The 21,672-nt window shown below is 33.6% G+C and overlaps 1 protein-coding gene across 3 annotated transcripts; it reads right to left on the bottom strand.

Moving 5' to 3' along the window:
- Window positions 1-3,409: 3,409 nt before the first annotated feature.
- On the bottom strand, window positions 3,410-15,031 carry LOC126814731 (uncharacterized aarF domain-containing protein kinase 5). 3 transcript variants are annotated; one of them, XM_050540098.1, is made up of 12 exons: window positions 14,266-15,031; window positions 13,479-13,743; window positions 13,058-13,198; window positions 12,430-12,543; window positions 11,074-11,205; window positions 9,934-10,017; window positions 9,496-9,577; window positions 8,463-8,633; window positions 5,857-6,034; window positions 5,060-5,134; window positions 4,428-4,652; window positions 3,410-3,806 (listed from the first exon to the last, which is right to left on the bottom strand). In XM_050540098.1, the coding sequence occupies exons 1-12, from the start codon at window positions 14,688-14,690 to the stop codon at window positions 3,791-3,793; spliced, it is 1,908 nt and encodes a 635-aa protein (XP_050396055.1). In that variant the 5' UTR covers window positions 14,691-15,031; the 3' UTR covers window positions 3,410-3,790. The 3 variants fall into 3 exon arrangements, with proteins under 3 accessions (XP_050396055.1, XP_050396054.1, XP_050396056.1); XM_050540097.1 differs by lacking the exon at window positions 5,857-6,034 and adding an exon at window positions 7,464-7,671; XM_050540099.2 differs by lacking the exons at window positions 3,410-3,806; window positions 4,428-4,652; window positions 5,060-5,134 and adding an exon at window positions 7,464-7,671 and having other exon boundaries at window positions 5,875-6,034.
- Between the last annotated feature and the right edge of the window lie 6,641 nt (window positions 15,032-21,672).

The raw sequence follows: 21,672 nt of genomic DNA on the forward strand, positions 1-21,672 counted from the left end.
TATGTATGGTTGTTTTATTATTACTTTTTAAATAAAAAAAACTGTTTTGACTTTACTAACAGTTTTGTCGTAACATGTGATGTAAATATTTTGTAAACAATACTAACCTTAATAATATTGGAATATAAAGGAGAAATATTATAACTGATCATTAATAAAAAAAACATAATACGAGGCCTTGTCTAACAACTTATATGCATTAATATTGCCTCTTGTTAAAATTTGTTTTCTCAACATCCGTCCAGATATGAAAGAAGCATTTTACCATTTTTGACCTCGTTGAACCATCCATTTGTTATATCTCTCAGTATGTTAACTTGCAGAAAACGCTTGATGTAATCAGTCATTATATATTAAAAGTATTTTATGTATATGAAGTAATATATGTATAATAATATGTATTAAATTATTTATAACAATTATTTATTGATATAAAAGTAAAACTTATCAAGCAGCTAAACAATGGATCACCTTAATTAATTGTGGTTGTGTGACTTGCATAAATATAATTGTTAATTTAAAGTGACACCTAGGTGTTTGCATATTTTTTAACATAGCTTACATTAGAATTTATTTCAAGTATTTAATCATGGAGTATTTGAGTATTATTTCAATCTATATATGTAGAAAAAGAGTTATAGATTTCAGTATTTTGACGTGACTATAGATTATCTTAAATATCCAGTATTCTAATTATGTTAGCTATAAAGTCTAAAATTTAGTATTTGGAAATAATCTGGTATTTTGAAATATATATTTGTTCAATAGAAGCATTAACATTCAACAAGATATAAATTTCTTAAATATTATTATGAAATAAGCTTAGTGGTATATATCTTTTTATAGAAGTTTAGGGCAATCAGCATTACATTATGTATAAACATAGATTTATCAAAATATTAATTAGTTAAAATCTGTGATTAGTTACAGCATTATATTTCCTATATTATTTATTTTATAATAAATAAACATTGTGATTAGATCAGCATTTTCTTTAATATGTCTATTATATAATAATTGAAAATTCATTTACAAGATTTTTTTTCGAAACCAAAAATATTAAAGTTTTGGAATTAAATTTCAAAAGTGGAACTATGAACAGCATTATCATTTTTTGGAAAAAAAAGGATCTATAAATTTTAAGGAATCTTATTTTCATGATTTTCATGTATTATTTATTTTTAACCACATCTCGTTTTAGACTAATATATTTATTTTGTCTTCCCTCCCCTATTCTACAGCATTTAAAAATAAGATTTTTTGAAGTGTAATGATTGATATATAGTTTTAATTTGTTCGCTATGTACAAGGTAAGGGACCATTTCAACACTTCTGGCGTCCAAACGAATAACCTGCAGAACTGGGTGCCTGGGTTGAACAACACAGAGGATAGAACATGACAATTTAAATGTCGGTTATTTAATATTTAATCATGAATGGAAATATCAACATTTTCTTCCTCCATCGGCACAGGTGGGTGAGTGGGTGGTTTGAGATCTATCAGTTGGTTAATTGTTTGGACCTAAATGTTGAAATTTTGCGATGGTCTCTAATAGCATTGTGCTTAACCAGTTAGAATTAAATATCAACCATTTAAAAACTACATGTCTTCCCAACCTCTCCAACAGCCATTTGTCTTATTATTAACTTCTCCTATTTACCAATTTAAATATTTTTACTGTTTTATAAATGAAATAAGGAAACATTCAACCAAACAGCATTGATAAAAACAAGGTTAAAATCCATTCCAGAATTATGGATAATATTGTTATCTATATCATATATTTATAGAGATAGAATTATTTATGTGTATTATTTATTTTTCTGTCTTTTTTGTGAAATGTTGCTTTATCTCTTGGTTTTAAATATGCTTGTCAGTAAATAAAAGACAATTTTAGCGATAATTTTGCTTTTGCTTTCTTTTCAATGAGCTTTATGTTCGATGCTGTGAGCAAAATGAAGTTACTTCTGTGTAGTGAAGGAAATAGTTTTGTTAATCCTGGCAAAGTCGATCTGCTATGTACCTTGGAATTTAGCAATGTTAAGATACTGTACAATAATAATACAATTTTTTCAAATCTTCTTTCCCAATCTTGTATTGTTAAAAAGCCCAACCTTTAATTAATGTCTGCATGGGAGCAATAAGCCATTGAACAAAAAAATTTGAAATAAGTGCAAAGTTTTTTTTTTGTTAAGGTGTATTCTGTATTTGACACAAGGATTCATGAGTGAGATAAATTTGTGAACTACACAGTCATGCTTATAATTAAGTGTAATGTTTACTATTAAGCTGTACGGGAATTAAATATGAAAAATAGCGTTGTTCACCTATTATTATTACGTACGGGATTTGAATATTTTGTTGACATGTGATTTTGAATTGTGGTATGAATTCGTCTGGTTAAAAAACGAAGAGTTACACCCCTTTTTTTCGGTAAAATCTCTGACAAGAAAAATTTTGAAATCCCATCACCACTGGTGTCCCCTTCTAAAAATGCAAATACTGAATTGATTCCGCTCAAATAATAAAAATTTAATACCACTCAATAAAAAAAAAAAATCTGTCCCTTTAATGCTGACATCCTACTATTCTACACCATCTGGGCTATTACAGACCAGCCAGCGTATGATTCACAGTGTGTAATGAATGGAAAACTAGGCCCGGACATCAGCGTTTCTGCCAACTCTTTTCGAGTTCCAACTGCCAAGGGATATTTTAAGTGGACCCTGATTTTCCGTTCCATCTGAACGACTAGACACAGTGTCTTGCCATGCCCTCCTTCCTGCATTACTCTCACTGACCAGGAGAGACCACACTGGAAAATCTTGAACTTTGACTTCTGCTGTTAAGGGACATGGATAGAGTAGGGTCATCTAGCTTGATGGTTGGTACAGAACCTTCCAAATTTACAGAAATGCAACTGAATGACACAGAATTCCATCCCATTATAATAAGAAAATATCTCAATCAACAATGGAAGCTGAAACTTATTTGTTGTGTTTAATTATGTCACGATTCCGACTATACTATATACTGAAAAACTATCGGAAAACACCATGTTATACTGAATACGGAAAAACACTAAATACCGGAAAACACACTAAATAAGTAATCCGGAGCCTGGTCCTCTGTGTGCGGTTAGGTTTAAGAATTTGACCTTCCTTCATCGGCACTCACCTGGTAAAAAAAAAACGCACACAGAGGACCAGACTCCGGGTTACCTATTTAGGGTGTTTTCCATTATTTAGGGTGTTTTCCAGTATTCGGTATAATATGGTGTTTTCCGTGGTGTTTTTTGGTGTTTTCCAGTATATAGTATAGCCCTCACGATTCTACTCACCACCTCTGTTGTCAGGACTGAATTCTGCATATTTAAATCATTAGAGATTATCATCAAATTAATACGGGTACATTAAAATTGGTTTATTCATTGTCAACTAACAAAACTTTATCATATAACATTAACAATTACCATTCTATATTCACTCATATAATTCCTAATATATATCTTAGTTATATGAATATAAAATATATTTACAATAATCACAACATCCCGATGATTTATCTTAATACAGTTTCAAGTTAGCTTAAAAGTAACAAGTTAAAATAAATTCAGATGATACCCATGGATGTGTTTTCTATGAACTATAAATGATAACCAATTACAAAAATAGGATTTCTAAGAGTTATCACAATGATTAACTGTTGTCCTATTTTGTTTAATCACAATATTTTTCTATTTTACTGTATATGTCATTCAAATGTTTGTTTCTAGGATATCTCCCTTCATCATAATCCTTCAAATCTACAAAGACAAAATTGTATACTATGAAATTATAGCTAAGGCAATACTCATTTTCAGATCAGCATTAGGGCACTGAATACTTAAATTTAAATTCTGTATCAAAGGACTTTTAGATTTGTATTAACATAATAATATGCATCTTGAAAATGGTCGAGATATTTAGAAAGAATTTGGAAACTACTAATACATCGCAAGGCCCTGTTGCAAACAAAAAGCAACAAATTTGTACATTTCTTTTCACCTTTGTGCATTGAGGAGATAAAATTAAGGACATTTTTGTTTTCAAAACAAATATGCTGGAAACTCAAATTTGATTTATATTTTATGAAATATCAGAAATAAAAATTGATGAAGTAAAAAAACTCAGAAATGTGACTTTTGCTAAAGAAAAAGCAGTGTATTTGGGTCAAGTTTTTATCAGTGTCTAAAATGGGGTATAAGTCTCGTCAAAACAATGCTTTCACCATTTTGAGACTAACAAATTGTAACTTTCCTGGTTACGTGTGCAATACAAGGGGTGGGGGAAAAAACTAGGCACACTTTTCTTGTTAACAATGAAGACACCATTGTCGGGTTATATACATGTAGCATGCTAAAAATCACGAAAGACAATTTATTTACCTTTTTGCTTCTGTTTTAGCTATTTCTTCAAGTTCTGATAATGACGGGGCACGACCCATCCAATGTAAGACTCGTAGATACAGTCTACCAACAGCCATAAAAATCCTCATTTTAATACTTTCACTTTGTATTTTAATATCATAAAGGCAACTATCCCACCATGAACTCAACAAGGCTGTTAATCCTAGTTTCTGGTTCACTCCTAGATGTGTTCCTTTTATAGCACTAAAATAGTAATTATCAGTTAAAGTCAAAAACTGAAATATTGAAGATGGTAAAAAATTCTAGTAGACAAAGCGTCCAAATATATTAAGAAAAATATACATCAATAAGAATGATAAATGTGGAGTGAACTCGGCTGATGAGTCTAGTGGCAAGTGGCATCAGATCTTTCAGAAGGCGTAAGATAACTCTGCATCATGAGTCATCCAATTTTTTTTTTATTTTACCAGACATTTCCCTTGGAAATATTTTAAAACAGCAAAAAAAATGTTCATTAAATTATCATTTAAAGTCATTTTAAAATGTGACTGACTGAACAAGCAGTGAGCCAGCGCCTTAATTACCGAGCCTCTGCGACTCCTAATAAGTTAACAAGTTTTCTGAATGAGATAGCATAAATTTTTACATACCTTCTAGCCATTATACCATATCTATCAACTGTATTATTATGTTCTCTAGTAATAGCACGAATAGTATTTAAATTTCTACAAAATAAAATCACAAATGTTTTCATTCCTCATAATAGAATAATTTTTGGTACAAAATTAACCATAAAATTTCAGTGTCAAGTGCTACTTTAATTATAAAATAAAAAAAATGTTGCTTTTAGTCTTTTTAAATTCTATAAGTAATATGAAATATTTGAGATATATTTTAAAGGATAAAGAAATAAGCTGAGGTGTTGGTCAAAGTATCATATGAAGGTGAGAATGCCCATATTCACAAATGTGGGTAAACAAAGCAGGTTTTTAAAACTATTTCAACAATATAATATCATGTAGCTTGATTTGTTTAAAAAGCCTTCAACAGCAGAGAACTTTGAATTTTTTGTACATAAATCTAAAATGTACATACTTTTACTAACTTATAAGATATCATTTATGAATAACTTAATAATAGATTAAACTCAGTTTTCTCCAGAAAAACTGAATTGAATAATTGTAAAAAAGTTCCTTGTACTGATCATAAATAAAATTCCAGAAAAAGATATGCTACCTAACATGTAGTTGAAGTATATTAAAGGGAATGGAAGCTTATTTCCCGACACCGACAATGACTTCTGGTGCCTAATTCTGGCGTCTTTTAATTATAATCACAACTAAAAGTGTATGACATGGGTGAAAAAAAAATAATTTGGCCAATCAATTAAAGGTAGGTAAAGTAGGTTATATAGATATATCATAATTCAAAGTTTGAAGAGACAAACCTTATAATTAGAAGCATAGTTCTTGGCATAGTTTGTAAAACTTTCATGATTTTATCAAAATGATGTTGAGCTTGACTCTTCATATAAGCAATATCTGCTGGAGTCATTCTATTAGCTATACGCAATGTTTGTCTTGCTAAAGGTCGCTGTACGATAATTTCACCAAATATCTTGTAGTCTACAAAATATATTGAACCACAAAACTTGAAAATTAAGTCACAGAAATGTTTGAGTTTTAATATTTTTGTTAAAAGTCCTCAAAAAAACTATTAAAAGATTAAATATTTTCATGCATGTTCCATATATTAAAGGAAATTGCAAGTAGCTAAAATAAGAAGCAATGAAAGCTAATATAAACAAAAAAATCAAATCTGAGTCTCCAACATTCTAATAAATACAGTCTTACATTGATAAATATTCTTATATCATTTCTGTTCAAACTCAAAAGTGGCAGTTCTCTTTTAGGAGAAGTTATTTTTATATGAGGTACACACTGAAATATGGTCTATGTCATCATTCAAAAATGACAACAAGAACCTTCAACTACTGGATATGATATGAGTATTAACTGATGAGACCATATACACCTACTGTGGGCAAAATAAACTACTAATATATATAGGTAAAAGAAACTGCTACTATATATAGATAAAGTAGGAGGACAGACACCTGTCTATACCTCTACCAGGAACCAATAACTATAGACTAATAAACTTCTACCTATTCCCAATTGAAATTACCACAATTATAATATCAACAGCCACCATTACCCCACTGACACCTCAGAAACCTGACCAAACTTAACTGCTGTAAAATTACAAACACTGCTCTCTTATTCTTCTTAAAACAAATCTGTTATCATTATTGTAAAAAAAAGTTAGTATAATAAAATTTTATTATTGTGGAAACGGAGATTAAAATAAAGTTATTTCCCTGGCCCTTGATATTCTGGTAAATTCTTGTTAAGGATACTTCAGCTAATTCCGTCTGCATCTAGGTGTAAAATGTGAACTATTGGTACTCAAAGACTGAAAATTTTAGAAATGAAAGTAGCACTTGACACTGTTATAATAACAAAAAATTATCAACAATCTTAAAAATCTACCCATATTGTATTTCTTTTGTCTTCTTTTTGTTAAATCCACAATATACCAGAAGATCAGTAGTCATTTTCACTGAATTAAATCTAACAATTAAAAGGTTTGAAAAGAGTTCTTCAGACAGTAATTTAGCTGATTAAAACCAAATACCAATAACCATGGTAAAATACCATCCTGCGGTTGATGTTCATGGTCAAAAATAAAGTTATTCTTCAGTCGGCTGGCCATAAATATATGGGGGAGTGAAATTAATAGTTTGGTGAATTTCAGGTCATGTTAGGAACGACTGACTTTAATACTTGTTGGATTAATATGTTTTTTGTCAAAACTTCTGTTGGCCGGTAAGTCTTGAATATTGTGCTCTTAACCACGTTTCATTTATAAAATTTTAGCAACTAGATATTTATGTATTAATTATCTTCAAATATTGCCCAATGTTCCATTAAATTTATCGGTATTGTACTGTTGGTCACCTTCTGGTGAAGTAATTTCCATGAATTATCATACCTAAAAATAAATATAAGAGCAGTTGGCATAGTTTTCATAACTTCTAAAACCCGGAAGTGTATAACCTCAAATTCTTCCTTCATAGCCGCTTTCTGTTCTGGGGTCAAATTTTTCCATTCTTTTCTTGTAAATGGTTTAGTACGGAATAAACGCTTAGTTTTCAATTTTACCGGCCCTTGTTTCACCATGATGGCAAAAATGTGAAAATCTATAGATAAAGAGAAGGGCATAAGAATAAGTTGCAAAATAACATTCTAAAATAGAAAGATCAAGATATATAACTTTCAGACTGTAATACACTCAAAATTTTTTTAGACTGTAATACAGTTGAGATAAGTTTTAGACTAATACACTCAAGATCATTTTTAGACAGTAATCTGTAATACACTTGAGATAAGTTTTAGACTGCAATACTCTTGAGATAAACTTTAGACTGTAATCCATGCAAGATAAGTTTTAGATTGTACTACACTTGAGATATGTTTTTGACTGTAATACACTTGAGATAATTTGTAGACTGTAATACACCCAAGATCATATTTAGACTGTAATACACTTGAGATATTTTTAGATTGCAATACACTTGAAATCATTTTTAAGACTGTAATACACTCGAGATCATTTTTAGACTGTAATGCACTTGATATCGTAGTACACTTGAGATCATTTTTAGACTGTATTACACTTGAGATCATCTTAAGACTGTATTTAACTTAAGATCACTTTTAAGCTTAATAATCAACTTGGAAACTATATAGCGTTTTTGTTAACAGTAATAAAACCTTGGCATATTAGAACCCACACAGATTTGTTTCAATACTATGGGTTGTTTAAACAAAACTGATTCATGCTCTACATATCGAAAAAAGTTGGAAGAAGAACTTAAGTTTTAAAATCAAGTTTACAATTAAATCCTAGAAACATAAAAATCGTAAGAAAGAAGCAAAATGAGAGGATAAAACTTTTAAAATAATATAAATAAAAGTGATATCAACTTACCGTCAACACCCAACTCATGTGAAAAATGTTCCATCTTTACTTCATCATTTAATACAATAGCTTTATACATATGACTTAGATTATGTCTATCTTTTGGAGATAAACGATCATATAATCCATGATCTAATAAAACTAACTGAGCTTTTCCATCTTTTCCTGGACGAATAAATACTGAAACAAAAGACAAATAGATCATTTGAAAAATTTCTTGATACATTTTGCTCTGTGGAGGTAGTTTGTCTGGTTATCAATTGATGGTATGGATCAGAATACAACTAATGTAAAACTATATGTTGTGAGATCAACCATGTCTATTCACTCTCTAGCCTCCAAGTCAAAAGATTATATAATGGGAGATAACTCCAAAGGACTCCAATAACTGATAATGAAACTCTTCCATGACAGGTGACAATGGCACACAGTGTATGGAGAATATGATGAGATATAATTACTATATGACACAAAACTAACACCATTATATGGTGTGTCATGCTTGTGTATAATATACCAATGATTGTTATTCCATATATGTGTGTTAGTTTTGTTATGCTTCCAAGCACAAAGCCACAGTGGCTAAGTGGGTAAGACGCTGGCTCACTAGCATGGAGGTCGGGTGTTCTATCCCTACATTGGCCGAGAAAGTTCATCAAGATTTTCAGGCATGGTTTCCCCTATCAGTGGTTCAGACGGAGGGCCTGACAAGGACAACTATCTAGTCGTTCGGATGGGATGAAAAACCGAGATCCTGTATACACATTGGCGTGCACATAAAAGATCCCTTGACAGTTGGAATTCGACATAAGAGTAGGCCATAGTGCCACTGTCTCGGCAAAATTTCCCTCATAGCACAATGTACGGCTTATGCCTATCTTCATTAGCCCACTCGGAGCAGAACAGTAGGACGTTAAACCCCATTTCATTTCTTTTTCATTTCGCTTTCAAGCACTAAATGCAACTAAAGAATTATGATTTTATCTGATTTCTTGTTGCCTGGATATGATTGTAGTCAACATATAGAAATCATGTGACTTACTGTTGCCAGGATGTGGATCAGCATGTACAAAGCCTGAGAGAAATATTTGATCAGAAAAACATCGCACTAATTTAAAATCTATCTGAAAATACAGAAAAGGAACATATGTAATGGAATAGTGAGGGTGGGTAATGGACAATACCAAATTAACAGAAATAATGCTGAAGATTTGCTGCAAAGAATTATATACATTATGTATGCTCTCTATATATCAGCAAGTGTCATTAGATTCGACTTACTTGTTGAAATTTTTTGCCAAGGGTTTTATTTGGAACTACTTCCCTTTCAGAAATTCTGAATACACAAATATGTACATTTTAGATATAATTTGTAATCATAGTGTAAGTGACAGTGTGTATAATGGATTATTAATAACAATTATAGACAAATAATCAAGGAACCCCGATATAAATCAAAGAGTCTATAAAATATCCTTACATCTTTTAACGATAATCCCATGGATTTTATAGCTTGTTGATTGCTTATCTTAACACCATCTATATATTCTGTTGTTAGTACTCTCTGTAATAGATAAAAATAAATCTAATTAGGTCAAAATGTTCATTCATGAATAGTCAATTTTAGACCGAGCTCATCCTTTTATCTGTAAATACTGTACAGGCTATGTGTACTTCTCTTTAGGTTCTTTTTTCAAAGTTGCTGGGATTGTTCGGTATGTCTAAATTATATGGACTTAAATTACTGAAATTCAAATTCGCGCTTTGAATTTTTCTCAAATCATGAAAACTTAGAAAAATTCTACAATCAATAGTTTTTGAGACATTTATTTTCAAGTTTGCTTGGACTATTCTGCAAATCCTAAGCTGGAACACTACTCAGTTGCCATATGAGAGAAACCTTATAATGGCTCTATGACTCAAGGGTTTTTGAGCCATTTGTTTCAAATTTACTGGGAGTTGTTAAATAAATGATCTTTAACCTTCTGGTGAGCGGTCAACTAAGAAATGGAGTCGTTAGTCACTTAGCGAGCTAGCTTGTAAGAGTAATCCATTAACATCGGAATGGTGACCGGTTAACAGATCCCAACACCACATTAGCTAATATGGTAATAAGGAGCCACTCTATCCAATTTCAGACTATTAATTTTGGTTCAAACTTGCCAGGATCGTTGAATGAGTCAAATAGTGAAACCATACAATTATGACTAATAAGTCGGGCACCATTTTTTTTTGGCTATCACCAATCTGTTTGGGCAGTGGCCAATGAGAGAGAGAGAGAGAAATGGGGTTTAACATCCACTGGACACAAACTAGTTCATTTCGGGACTAACACATGGTTCAATTTTATTTCAATAATTTGCTTGTGCTTAGGGGTCTTTAGCAGTGGGAGGAAACCGGAGGACCAAGAGAAATCCCAAGAGGTTGGACAGGCGGCTCTACTCCTTGTCACGTACAACCGAGGAATCGAAACCATGCCAGTTGACTCAATAAGAGACCGTATGATACAGCGCGCCATCCAACAACACCCCCCCACCCGGTGGCCAATGATGAAAAATATAAAATTGCTTTCAGATCAAGACCAAGCAAATATACATAAATAAATGTGTAGAAAACTAACCTTTGTTGTTTTATTCCAATGAACTTTAGGAACATAAATATAGGATAAATGTTTCAAATCTCTTCCACACATTTCACCATTTTTTCCTTCATTTTCAAAATCTAATTCTTCCGCTAATGTATTTTTCAAATCCTGAAATAAAGGTATTTACCTTTCTATAATTCCTATTTTTAAAATTTTTATTTACTAGTCCAGTAGAGAGTTGTTCCTTTGTAATAATTTTAGCCAACTTGGCATAATCAATAGCTGTAGCGTATTATCATTACGTGCTTTGGTACGCTCCTGGAGTTTTACGTCCACTTCCGTAGACAATTATCAACAAAATACTCTGTTCATTTAGAGACTATTTCTCTATGGTGACATGTGCAATGCGAATTCTGCCTGGGTAGAAGACTTTCAGCCTATTCTTCTTCAATATCCAAATGTCAAGGTTGTTTTATGTGTATGACAATGTGTACCTATGTTTTTCATCCCATCACAAGGACTAGACACACTTGCCCTGAAGAATCCTTTGAAATTGATTATCTTAATCTTGCATTATTTAAGAGCTATATCTACCTATTGCAAGTCTTTTTTGGGCTTTAAATGTCATATAAATTATTAATTAAAAATCTATTCACATGGCAAGCACATATTCAATTCTCTAGAATATCTGATGACTCATGATATTGAATGGATAAGTACACTCTTGCGATTTAATCATTTAACGTTAAAATGGATAATTAAGACTTTACTTATCATTGTAGCATTGGTAATTTGAGTGAAATTTTCAATATATTCCTTAAAGATACATTATGGAAGATTAGATAAAGAGTTGACTGTTCTCACTATAATAGTTAAAAACTAGATAATGTAATGGCAATTTACTGAAAATTTCAGTTATATTGATCCACTCTGAACAGAGATTTAAGCGATTGAATGTAGGGGCTAGTCTAGATCATCACTACTGAAGTCGGTAGGATAAAAAACATAGTCTCGATTATCCATTTTTTGATTTAATTATGAATGGAAGTCGAGCAGCAAATCGGAACCTAATCCAATAAACATCGCAGGCTAGTGATGCCATTGTGAGTTGATTATGGTCTGGATAAGTTAATTAATGTCTAATTAATAATTTAGATAACATTTCAGGCCTGAAGAAAGACCTGCAATAGGCAGATTTAGCTCTTGCATAATGTATAATTAAACTATTTTTGAACTATTACAGCAAGAACAACCAGCACTTTATCTAAATCTTACATACTGTATCTTTAATAACCTGAAAATAATTGCCTAAAAGTATCATTTAGTACAAATTTGTTTAATCACCAGACTTGGTTCTGTATTTTCATACTATGATGATATGACTGTACATACCTTAAGTACCCAGGAAAAACCAAACTTTGGGTGAATCCATTCTACTAATCTTAATAAAATTTCACAAGTTTTAATATCACCAGAAAATCTATCTCTTAAATCAATATACTGCACCTAAAATACAACATATAAATTACATTAAGAGTTTAAATATGAAAAGGATTTCAGATTTCCACATAAATTTTGACTGGATATATAACAATTACTAACAGTTGCATTCAATCAATCTCAATCAGCTAGTGATACCAAACTGAAAGTTTTGGACAGAGACCATTTGCTGTTGCAGCTGTGGTAAGATGGAATTCTCTCTCAGTTAAACATTTTTTTTATGACATTTTCAAATCCTGTGACAAATCTCATCTTTTCAAAAACTTAGTAATGAGTCAAAGAACTTTGGGGCAATATAAAGAGATATACAGGTACTATCATTATTTACAGAAAGTGGAGATAAATAATCTATGGAATAACAACACCACCAAACCTTGGTCGCACTCTTACTAAAATACAAGTCAATATTTTTTTTTCATGTTATTTTGTTTTATACTTGGAGAATTTTATCTGACATATAATGCAAATGGGTTTTTTCATTCTACCCCATTTTTGTAAGAAAAATTAACCCAACACTAACCTTAACTGCTACCCTGTCACCTTCAAATGTTACTGCCCTATGTACCTGAGCCAGACTTGCAGCTGCTATAGGTTGTGATTCAAATTCTTTAAATACCTCTAATGGTAACTTTCCAAAATCTTCTAAAAACAATGCTTCAACCTAAAATATATACAAACAAAATAGAAATACAAAATTTAGTGAAAGATAAATTGATAGGTATAGGAGACATTTATTGGGTCCCCGCTATTTCCCCCCACCCCCACATGTGACATACATAATGACATTGCGTTCTTACAATACATATATAGGATGTTATATCCAAGGAAATTCAGAGTACAAAAGATTCATACCGGCAATACATTTATGCTGCATACATTTGAATAATTTGTTTTTAATTAGAAAGTGATCTTAATATTTCTTATCTACTCTGTCAACTCACCTCATGGGGTCCTCTAATCAAAGCTCTATCTTGTAGCTGTACTAACGTATTGATATATTCTCGAGGTAGAATGTGATTTAATGATACTAATCCTTGTCCTAATTTTATATACAACCCACCATTCTTTAAACAACCGTTCAGAATACGATCTGCTGCTCGTTGATGACAACCCTTAATAGCTTGTTCATATTCTTCACTTTCTTCTTGTAAATTATACAGATTCCACTTATAATCTAATGATATTAGTGAACCTATTCTAAATGATCTGAAAAAAATAAACATCTTTAATATCATTTTCTATTGAATAAATGCACAATATAGTTAATATTCAATCTCAGATAAATCAAGATTCAATTTTCTCTATATACTGTATAACCAAATACAGGTTGCATCACATTGGCGTGCACATAAAAGATCCCTTGACAGATGGAATTTGATATAAGAGTAGGCTGTAGTGCCACTGTCCGGGCAAAATTTCCCTCATCATAGCACACTGTATGCTCGTCTTCATTAGCCCAGTTTGGAGCAAACAGTAGGACATTAAACCCCATTTCATTTCATTTCGATTCTTTAGAGAGAGGACTTAGGGGAGTGGTAATACTGGAACCATTGTCAAAATAATGTACATGTATATTCATTATCAGGATGCTTTTCTTGGTGGTTATTTCTTTAATACATTATTATTATTATTATAATCTATTAATTCAATTTTTTTGTATCAATTTTTCTTTTTATAATTATCACTGCCTCAAAAGCATGCAGTATAAATATATAAATATTATCATACCTGAAAAATCTTCGAAATCCACCAATTGCTACCCGTATCTTTCGTCTCTCCTGTTCGTTTAAATTTAAATAATATAATCCACTAGCAGCACTTGTAATTACTGTCAAACCACTAAAACGTTTCAACCATTTTCTCTGCATTTTAGGGGAATTTAATTTGGAAGATAAATTCAATCTACTACCTCTAAAACCTTTATTATTATTAAGAACTTGACTTTTGAATAATTGTTTTGTTCCATTGCTTTTAGACGAATGAAAGATGTTTAAAATCGAGGAATATGTTCTCACATGAATGTGTTTGGGCTTGATGAATGTCGTGAAAGTCATATCCACAGATGGTCCATGATGACAAAATATATTCTTTGACAAACTGTGAAAGGCTTTATAGCCCTTTGGACTGAAACCAGAGGTCCTTGTCATAGCCATTTTGATTCTTTAACCTTTAGAATATACACTAGATTTCAAGTGAATGGACGAGAGATATTCTTTATCCAATGAAATACTGTAGTAATAAATCATATTAATTACATCATTTATATAATGTCGATCATGATGATTTATATAATAATTGCATTGAATTTGACATTGCTGGTGGACCCCTTTAATTATTACCAACAACACTAGCTTATCCGTCCTTTTAATTCAAGACGAGGACAGCATTAGAAATATCAACATAACCTCTGTAAATATCATATTATTAGTCAAAATACCATTCATTATTTCAATTTTCTTCAAAAATTCCAAAATAAAACACAAGGTTATACGTTAAAGACCTTTCAGATTTCTAATCTGAAGAGTTAAGTGAAGCAGGTAACTCCGTAATAATCATTTGGATGCAGACCACTAAATATTCTCCGTTTTTATGTTATTACTTATCTCTTTACCCGAATCCAGCGTTTCCCCACATTTTCGCTGGACTAAACACTCTATATCACAGACAGAGGAACATAACACACGAAAAGTCTGTAGGCTATATATAAGGCCGAGCATTTAATTTTAATATCTGTTTTACCGCTAAAGATCGACGACGACCAACGAAGACATTTTAACTAACACAAACTTTACAAAGCTCTTATTGAATGATCCTAAATAGTTTATCGACATAAGAGATGACTATATAGTTTTGCCTGGCAAAACGCCGATGCGAATCAGATCGGGATTCAAAAAGCAAAACCGTCAATTTTTAACGATTGATTATTGTTATTTATTACATGAACTGCCACAGCCAACTACTTAAGCATAATCCAACACGACACGGGTACAAACCATCTCTTTTAAATCGAAGCAATAATTGCTGGCTTTCCACTTTCCAGACATTTGAAATTGACGATTAGATATGCCATAAGTCGTGAACAACAGCCGATTAAGATACGGGATATAAAACCAGGGTGTTGCACATGACTATTAGAATGTCCGTATCAATTTTGATAAAAACACCGCCCGATTAAAGTTAATGACAATATTTACAGATAAACGAAAGTTGTTTCACTACATTGGGTACTTATTAATTAGTACTTATAGTATAAAATTAACTTATTTTTAAGATGTTACATGCATTATAAAAGAAATGAGGTTTGCCAGGTGAAGCTAAAGGCACCCATTCGTAATTAAAACAAACACATCATAGTATATCTCAATGTTTTAGCTACCGGATGATAATTATAATTAATTATCTGTTATATAAATTAATTAGACATTAATTTACTTATCCAGACCATGATCAACTCTCTATGGCATCGCTAGCCTGCGATGTTTATTGGATTACGTTCTGATTTGCTGTTCGACGTCCATTTATAATTAAATCAAAAAAGTGGACAATCGAGACTATGTTTTTTATCCTACCGACTTTAGTAATGATGTTCGAGGCTAACCCCAATATTCAATCGCTAAAATCTCGGTTCATAGTGGATCAATTTGACTGAAATTTTCTGCAAATTTGACTGAAATTTTCAGCAAATTGCCTTTACATTATCTAGTTTTTAACTATTATAGTGAGAACTGCCAGCTCTTTAACTAATCTTCCATAATGTATCTTTAATTATTGGATATCAGAAGCCCATATTTTTCCGGTAAGATCACATCAATGTTGATTTAAATTGACAAATAAATCGTGTTTTCAATGTTGAAGACTTTGGAGAGAGAGAGAGAGAGAGAGAGAGAAAGAGAGAGGAGGGAGAAATGGGGTTTGACGTCTACTCGACACAAACTAGGTCACTTCGGGACTAACATATGGTTTAATTTTATTTCAATTATTCGCTTCCGCGTTCGGGTCTTTAGCAGTGGGAGGAAACCAGAGGACCTGGAGAAAACCCACGAGGTTAGACAGGCAACCATACGCCTTGTCACGTACAACCGGGGAATCGAAACCACGCCAGTTGAATCAATCAATCACAGACCTTATGATACAGCACGTGCTAACCATTCGGCCATCCAACCCCCATAGAAGACTTTGGATGATATTGAGTTAGAGACTTAGCTACTTTAACTACTTGTATATATAACTTACAGGGAATATTTTCTTTTCAATCAGATTCCAAAGGTTAGTTCGATCCAAATACCTTATAAATACATTGTGGTGTATAGTAAACAGTCCAAATTATGGAGGGCGGTGGGCGCGATAGCTCAGTGAGTAAAACATTGGCTCGTTTAACTGTGTTCGACCCTGATGCTGGCCTAGAAAATTCAACGTGATTCTACGGCGTGGGTCCTCCTTGTCAGTGGTGCAGGATGGAGGGCCTGGCAGGGGACAACGTAAAAGAACCCGTGACCGTTCTAATTCGAAATAAGAGTCCAGTAGGTGTAGAAAAGTAGGACGGTAATTTTATTTCATTAACGGGAACCGACATCAACAGTTGCCTGAGAGGCGGTCGTTTCATTAAAGACTCATAGTATATTTTATAACGGTAGTAATAAAACTTTATTAATTGTGCTTTTATTATGATTGTAGAAATACAAGATAATAAAAAAAGAGTAGTTATGATTAAGTTGGTTTTGGTATGCCACGCAAGTACACAGTTACAAATAATAAGTTAGTTTTAATCACGCTGGGGTGGTGTAAACTGAACATTTACATTCGGATGAGTATTATACTGAAAAAGGAGTTGACCGAGAAGAATCTTGTGTGAGTATGGTTGGCACTGGGCCCCTAAAGAAATGAATGTTTTTCGTTTACTTTTGGAACTTTTAGTCTAGTTTTTGGTGAATTAGTACGGTTGACACATGCTAAATTTGGGTTAGAAACATCGGGATATACTCTAGAAAAGCATCAATAATTACTGCCCCCACACACTCCCGTAAATTGGGACTCCTAAATACACGTTTTAATTTGCAGCCCCGAGTGCAAATTCCATTGTGAAACTCTAAGGGATGTAATCTTGATACTTTATGTAAAATTTTGTTATTAATTATTACACCTAAGTCGGTGTAAATAATCATTAAGAACACTATTGCAAAGCCGCGCTGTTGTTCTCCAAGTAAAACAAAATCCAGTAATATCCCTCAATTTAACAGTCCCCGCCTCACTGGCATAGTCCAATTTCTCAAAAATTTTGAGGGTTCGCCATATTCTACACTTACGTCGTATTACGTCATGCTCAGACAGCGGCGCTGAGACATACTCTCATTTCGAATTCAAAAGCCATCGTGTACACGGAGACTCGTTTTTTGTGTCCTCTGAAGGACTAGACGGTGTTCTTTGGCAGCACTACTAATAAGGGGAAACACGGGACGTCCATATTAGTGAGCCAGCGCCTTACTAATTGAGATACTATGGCTCCTTTTACAGTGTAAACAATAACGAATAATGCGATTGGGTTTTGACGTCTCGTCAACACAATGTTTTGATCATTTTGAGAAAAACAAATGGTTATGCGAGGTAGTAGAAATTTGTGGGGACAGAGGCGATTTCCTACTTTCAAGGGCCCTGTACACGGACGGATTTATGTATTTCGTGACGCGTTCCTACTTCCAGGGGCTGTACAAGGTATTTCGTCTCATAGGGGCGACGATGCACACTTTCCTTGTCAGCCCCGTGGCAGCCACCCTGGACAAGCGAAGGTTGTTCTCAGTCATAACCTCTCGACTAAGAATAATCCCTTTTCCCAAAAGACCCAAACAGAATAGCATATAGTGTGATCACCAACTATTCCAGAGACCACAGATCCATAATTATTTACGAATCAGTTATCATTGAGAAAAATACGCAAATAATTGATTCCCTTTCATTATCCACAAAGAAGTAAGAAAGCTGGTATTGTTATACATAATTAAAGAAAACTTTTGATAAATCTTGATATGTATATTCTTTAGCATATATAAAAGACTGAGTATCTTCAATGTTGCAGGATTGTAAGTTGGCACGCGAGAATGACTTTAAACAGTTCCACGAAAGTTCATTTATGATCAGATCACATCGTGCGGGGTAGACAGGAACATCTTAGGACTCTTTCGCGAATTTGTATATTAAATAACTATGGTCTGTGCATTATCAAACAGGGGGTAGAACTTTTAAGACATTTATTAAAATCGACTCAAAAGAAGAGATAAAAATGATACTAAAGCTACTGTTTTTCCTCCGTGGTTTAAATGTAGTTCTATGCATGATAGACACAGAAGACAGCACAGAACAGACCTGTGAAGAACCCGGGCCCGTTTCCAATGTTTACCGAAAATGGGATGGCGGATACGAAAATTCTACCACAACTTATCAATGTTATTTTGGCTACAATCTTTCGAACGGAAATCTTACGAGGACCTGTTTAAATGGATCTTATTCAGGAAGTCCACCAAACTGTGTTCTAGATTGTGGAAAACCTCGGGACATGCATGCCGTAACCCAAACATTCAGCTCTACTTCTGCTGGGAGTAGAGTAGTAAACACCTGCTGGGATAATTATACCCAGGTGGATGACAATATGATTATCCATTGTAATTCGTACATGCAAAGGTGGTCAGTAGAAGCTGCTAGATGCAAATCTTCAAATAATCTACTTGTTCTAGATCCCAACACGAAATGTTATTATGCTAATTCTAGTTTCGAAGAACAGTCCATCGTCTTCGATGTAGCCACGGAAACTAAATTTTATCAAATAACTGACGTTAAATTCCGCCTCGACGATGATTTTGAAATTCTACCCGATAACATTACAGTAACTGTTCGCCGAAATGACGGTTTATGGACACATCCAAATTGTGCTTTCTTGGAACAATCGGATTTCGTAAATGGAACCTTCCAAGTTAATTGTACAGCAGTAGCTATCGGACAATCTGTTGTCTTTATCCCAAGGTATGGGAACTTATCCTCTGGTTTTGGTATTTGCGATATTGAAATTTTCGGGAGATTACACAAAGTGGATTGCAGCCGCCCCGATTTTTTTCACGGAGCCAAACCACTTTACTCTGAAACCACATTTCAAAGTAAAGCAGAATATGTATGCGAAAGAGGATTTTACACATTACATAAGGGGTCGATAGCAACGTGTTTGTTTTTCAATTCCTGGAGCTCTGATAACATTAAATGCACCAATGAGGCCAATATTGCAGCTGGGAGGACCGTGTTTGATTCAGAAAAACAAATTGTTTACGAACTAGTTACTGACGACTTGGACAATACGTGCGCAAGTGTAACTAAAGGACAACTGAAGGTGGATTTCCAAAATGATCGATTTGAATTTCGGGAAATTGTTATACATATTACTAAAGGCTTATATCGTTTGTGGCGCCAGTTGTCAGTCCACGTCATCGCCAACAATGGAAGAACACATCCTTGCTACAGTAATCCATACGAGTTTTACTGGTATCCAATACGATCCTACACCTGTCAGACATACCCAGTTGGATCCTCCATCACCATAAACGTGGACTCTGAGGTAGATGTCTGCGAGATTCGAGCCTTTGGTTACCGATATATAGAACATAAAACGCGAGAATGTCTTAGATCTGAAAAGGGCCAGGAGTATAACGGCTTCCAGCACCATACTTTATCAGGTAAAACCTGCGCCAATTGGGACATTCCTGGAAACATCTGGTTGAAAAAGTTAGAATTATTTCCAGACGCTACCCTGGCAGATGCAAGCAACTATTGTAGGAACCCCAATGGGATGTACACGCGACCATGGTGTTTCACCAGCGAAGATGCAAAGTCATGGGAATACTGCCCAGTAGTAAGTTGCACAAGCGTTTGCCCCCTCAGAGATGACGGTTTTGACTACGTTGGCAAACTTTCTAACACGGTTAGTGGAAAACTCTGCCAAAATTGGGCTAGCGTTACTGGTGGAGATTTTCAGTTTTCGAGATCCGCCTTTCCAGATAAAGAGGATAACCACAATTCTTGTCGGAATCCTGGAGTTAGTCAAAGTGGCCCATGGTGTTACACGAATTTGACATCTCTCAATCACGAGAAATGTAAAATGCTAATTTGCCCCATTGCTCCACTACAAGACCGATTGGAATATACCGAATATTCTGAAGATGTTGTTATCAGTTTTGAAGAATGTTTTATGTGGAGTTCTATGGACCCTCTGATGGTTAAAAGGTATACAAAGATTGGATTTACCACAGATTATATTGTGAACGTGTGTGAAATATGGCAACACAATATAACGATGTTATGTTCTCAAGAAAATTTAACGGAGCTTCTATGGAGGTATGTCTTTATACATTGCCATGATGATGAATCGTCGACCTCTTCCCCAGAAAGTAGCACCGACAATGATGTTTCCACTACTCATTTCAATGATGAACTCATCACGTCTAAAGACATTGAGCTTCCTGCTATCCCGTCGGTAGTTGTACCAATCAGGAACACTTCAACCAAGAAACCATCTTGTGGATGCCTATCCGAAGTGACTAATATCAAAAGAATTGAGGTTGTGAGAGAACGGATTATCAACATCACCATGGAGTTGACGGTTCCAAAAGCAACGCTGTCGTCCACGATTCGAAAACGAAAAAGTGCAGAAGATGATCGACCATCTGTTTCTTACCTCGGATATGTTGCCATGACGATAATGGCACTGTCTGTATCCATATTCGTCATACCCGACCTGTTCCATCTTGTATTGTATATAAAGGTCAATTATTTTCGAAAAGACGATCTGGTTTAGGTGAGCTCCGAGCGTTCATTTATTGATGGGTTGTAAGAAGGCGATCAATTAATTTCAGACTTCTTATTTTTATTTTCATTACGATTACGATGGGAATAACCAAATTCTATGGGCAGTGTTCTTTAATAGTTATATATTTGTCATACATGAATTCTGAAAGGGGGCGGATGCATTTTGAACAGATACGTAAGATGTGCAGCTTGCTGGACAAAAATAGAGACGGACCGTCCCTCCTCACCTGACGTTGAATGCATGCACCAGCCACCGTTTGTCCCTTTTGAGCGTAGGGTTGTTAGAGTTCAACT

This window comes from Patella vulgata, chromosome 3 (genome assembly GCF_932274485.2).
Source record: "Patella vulgata chromosome 3, xgPatVulg1.2, whole genome shotgun sequence".
In the NCBI taxonomy this organism is placed as follows: Eukaryota; Metazoa; Mollusca; class Gastropoda; family Patellidae; genus Patella; species Patella vulgata.

Coding starts and splice junctions, on each gene's coding strand:
- LOC126814731 (XM_050540097.1), bottom strand. CDS start 14,690: ATGGCTATGACAAGGACCTCTGGTTTCAGTCCAAAGGGCTATAAAGCC. Junction 10,018..11,073: donor ATTGGAATAAAACAACAAAG/GTTAGTTTTCTA, acceptor TATCTATTACAG/AGAGTACTAACAACAGAATA. Junction 5,135..7,463: donor GCTCTTATATTTATTTTTAG/GTATGATAATTC, acceptor TTTATTTTGTAG/AAATTTAAATACTATTCGTG.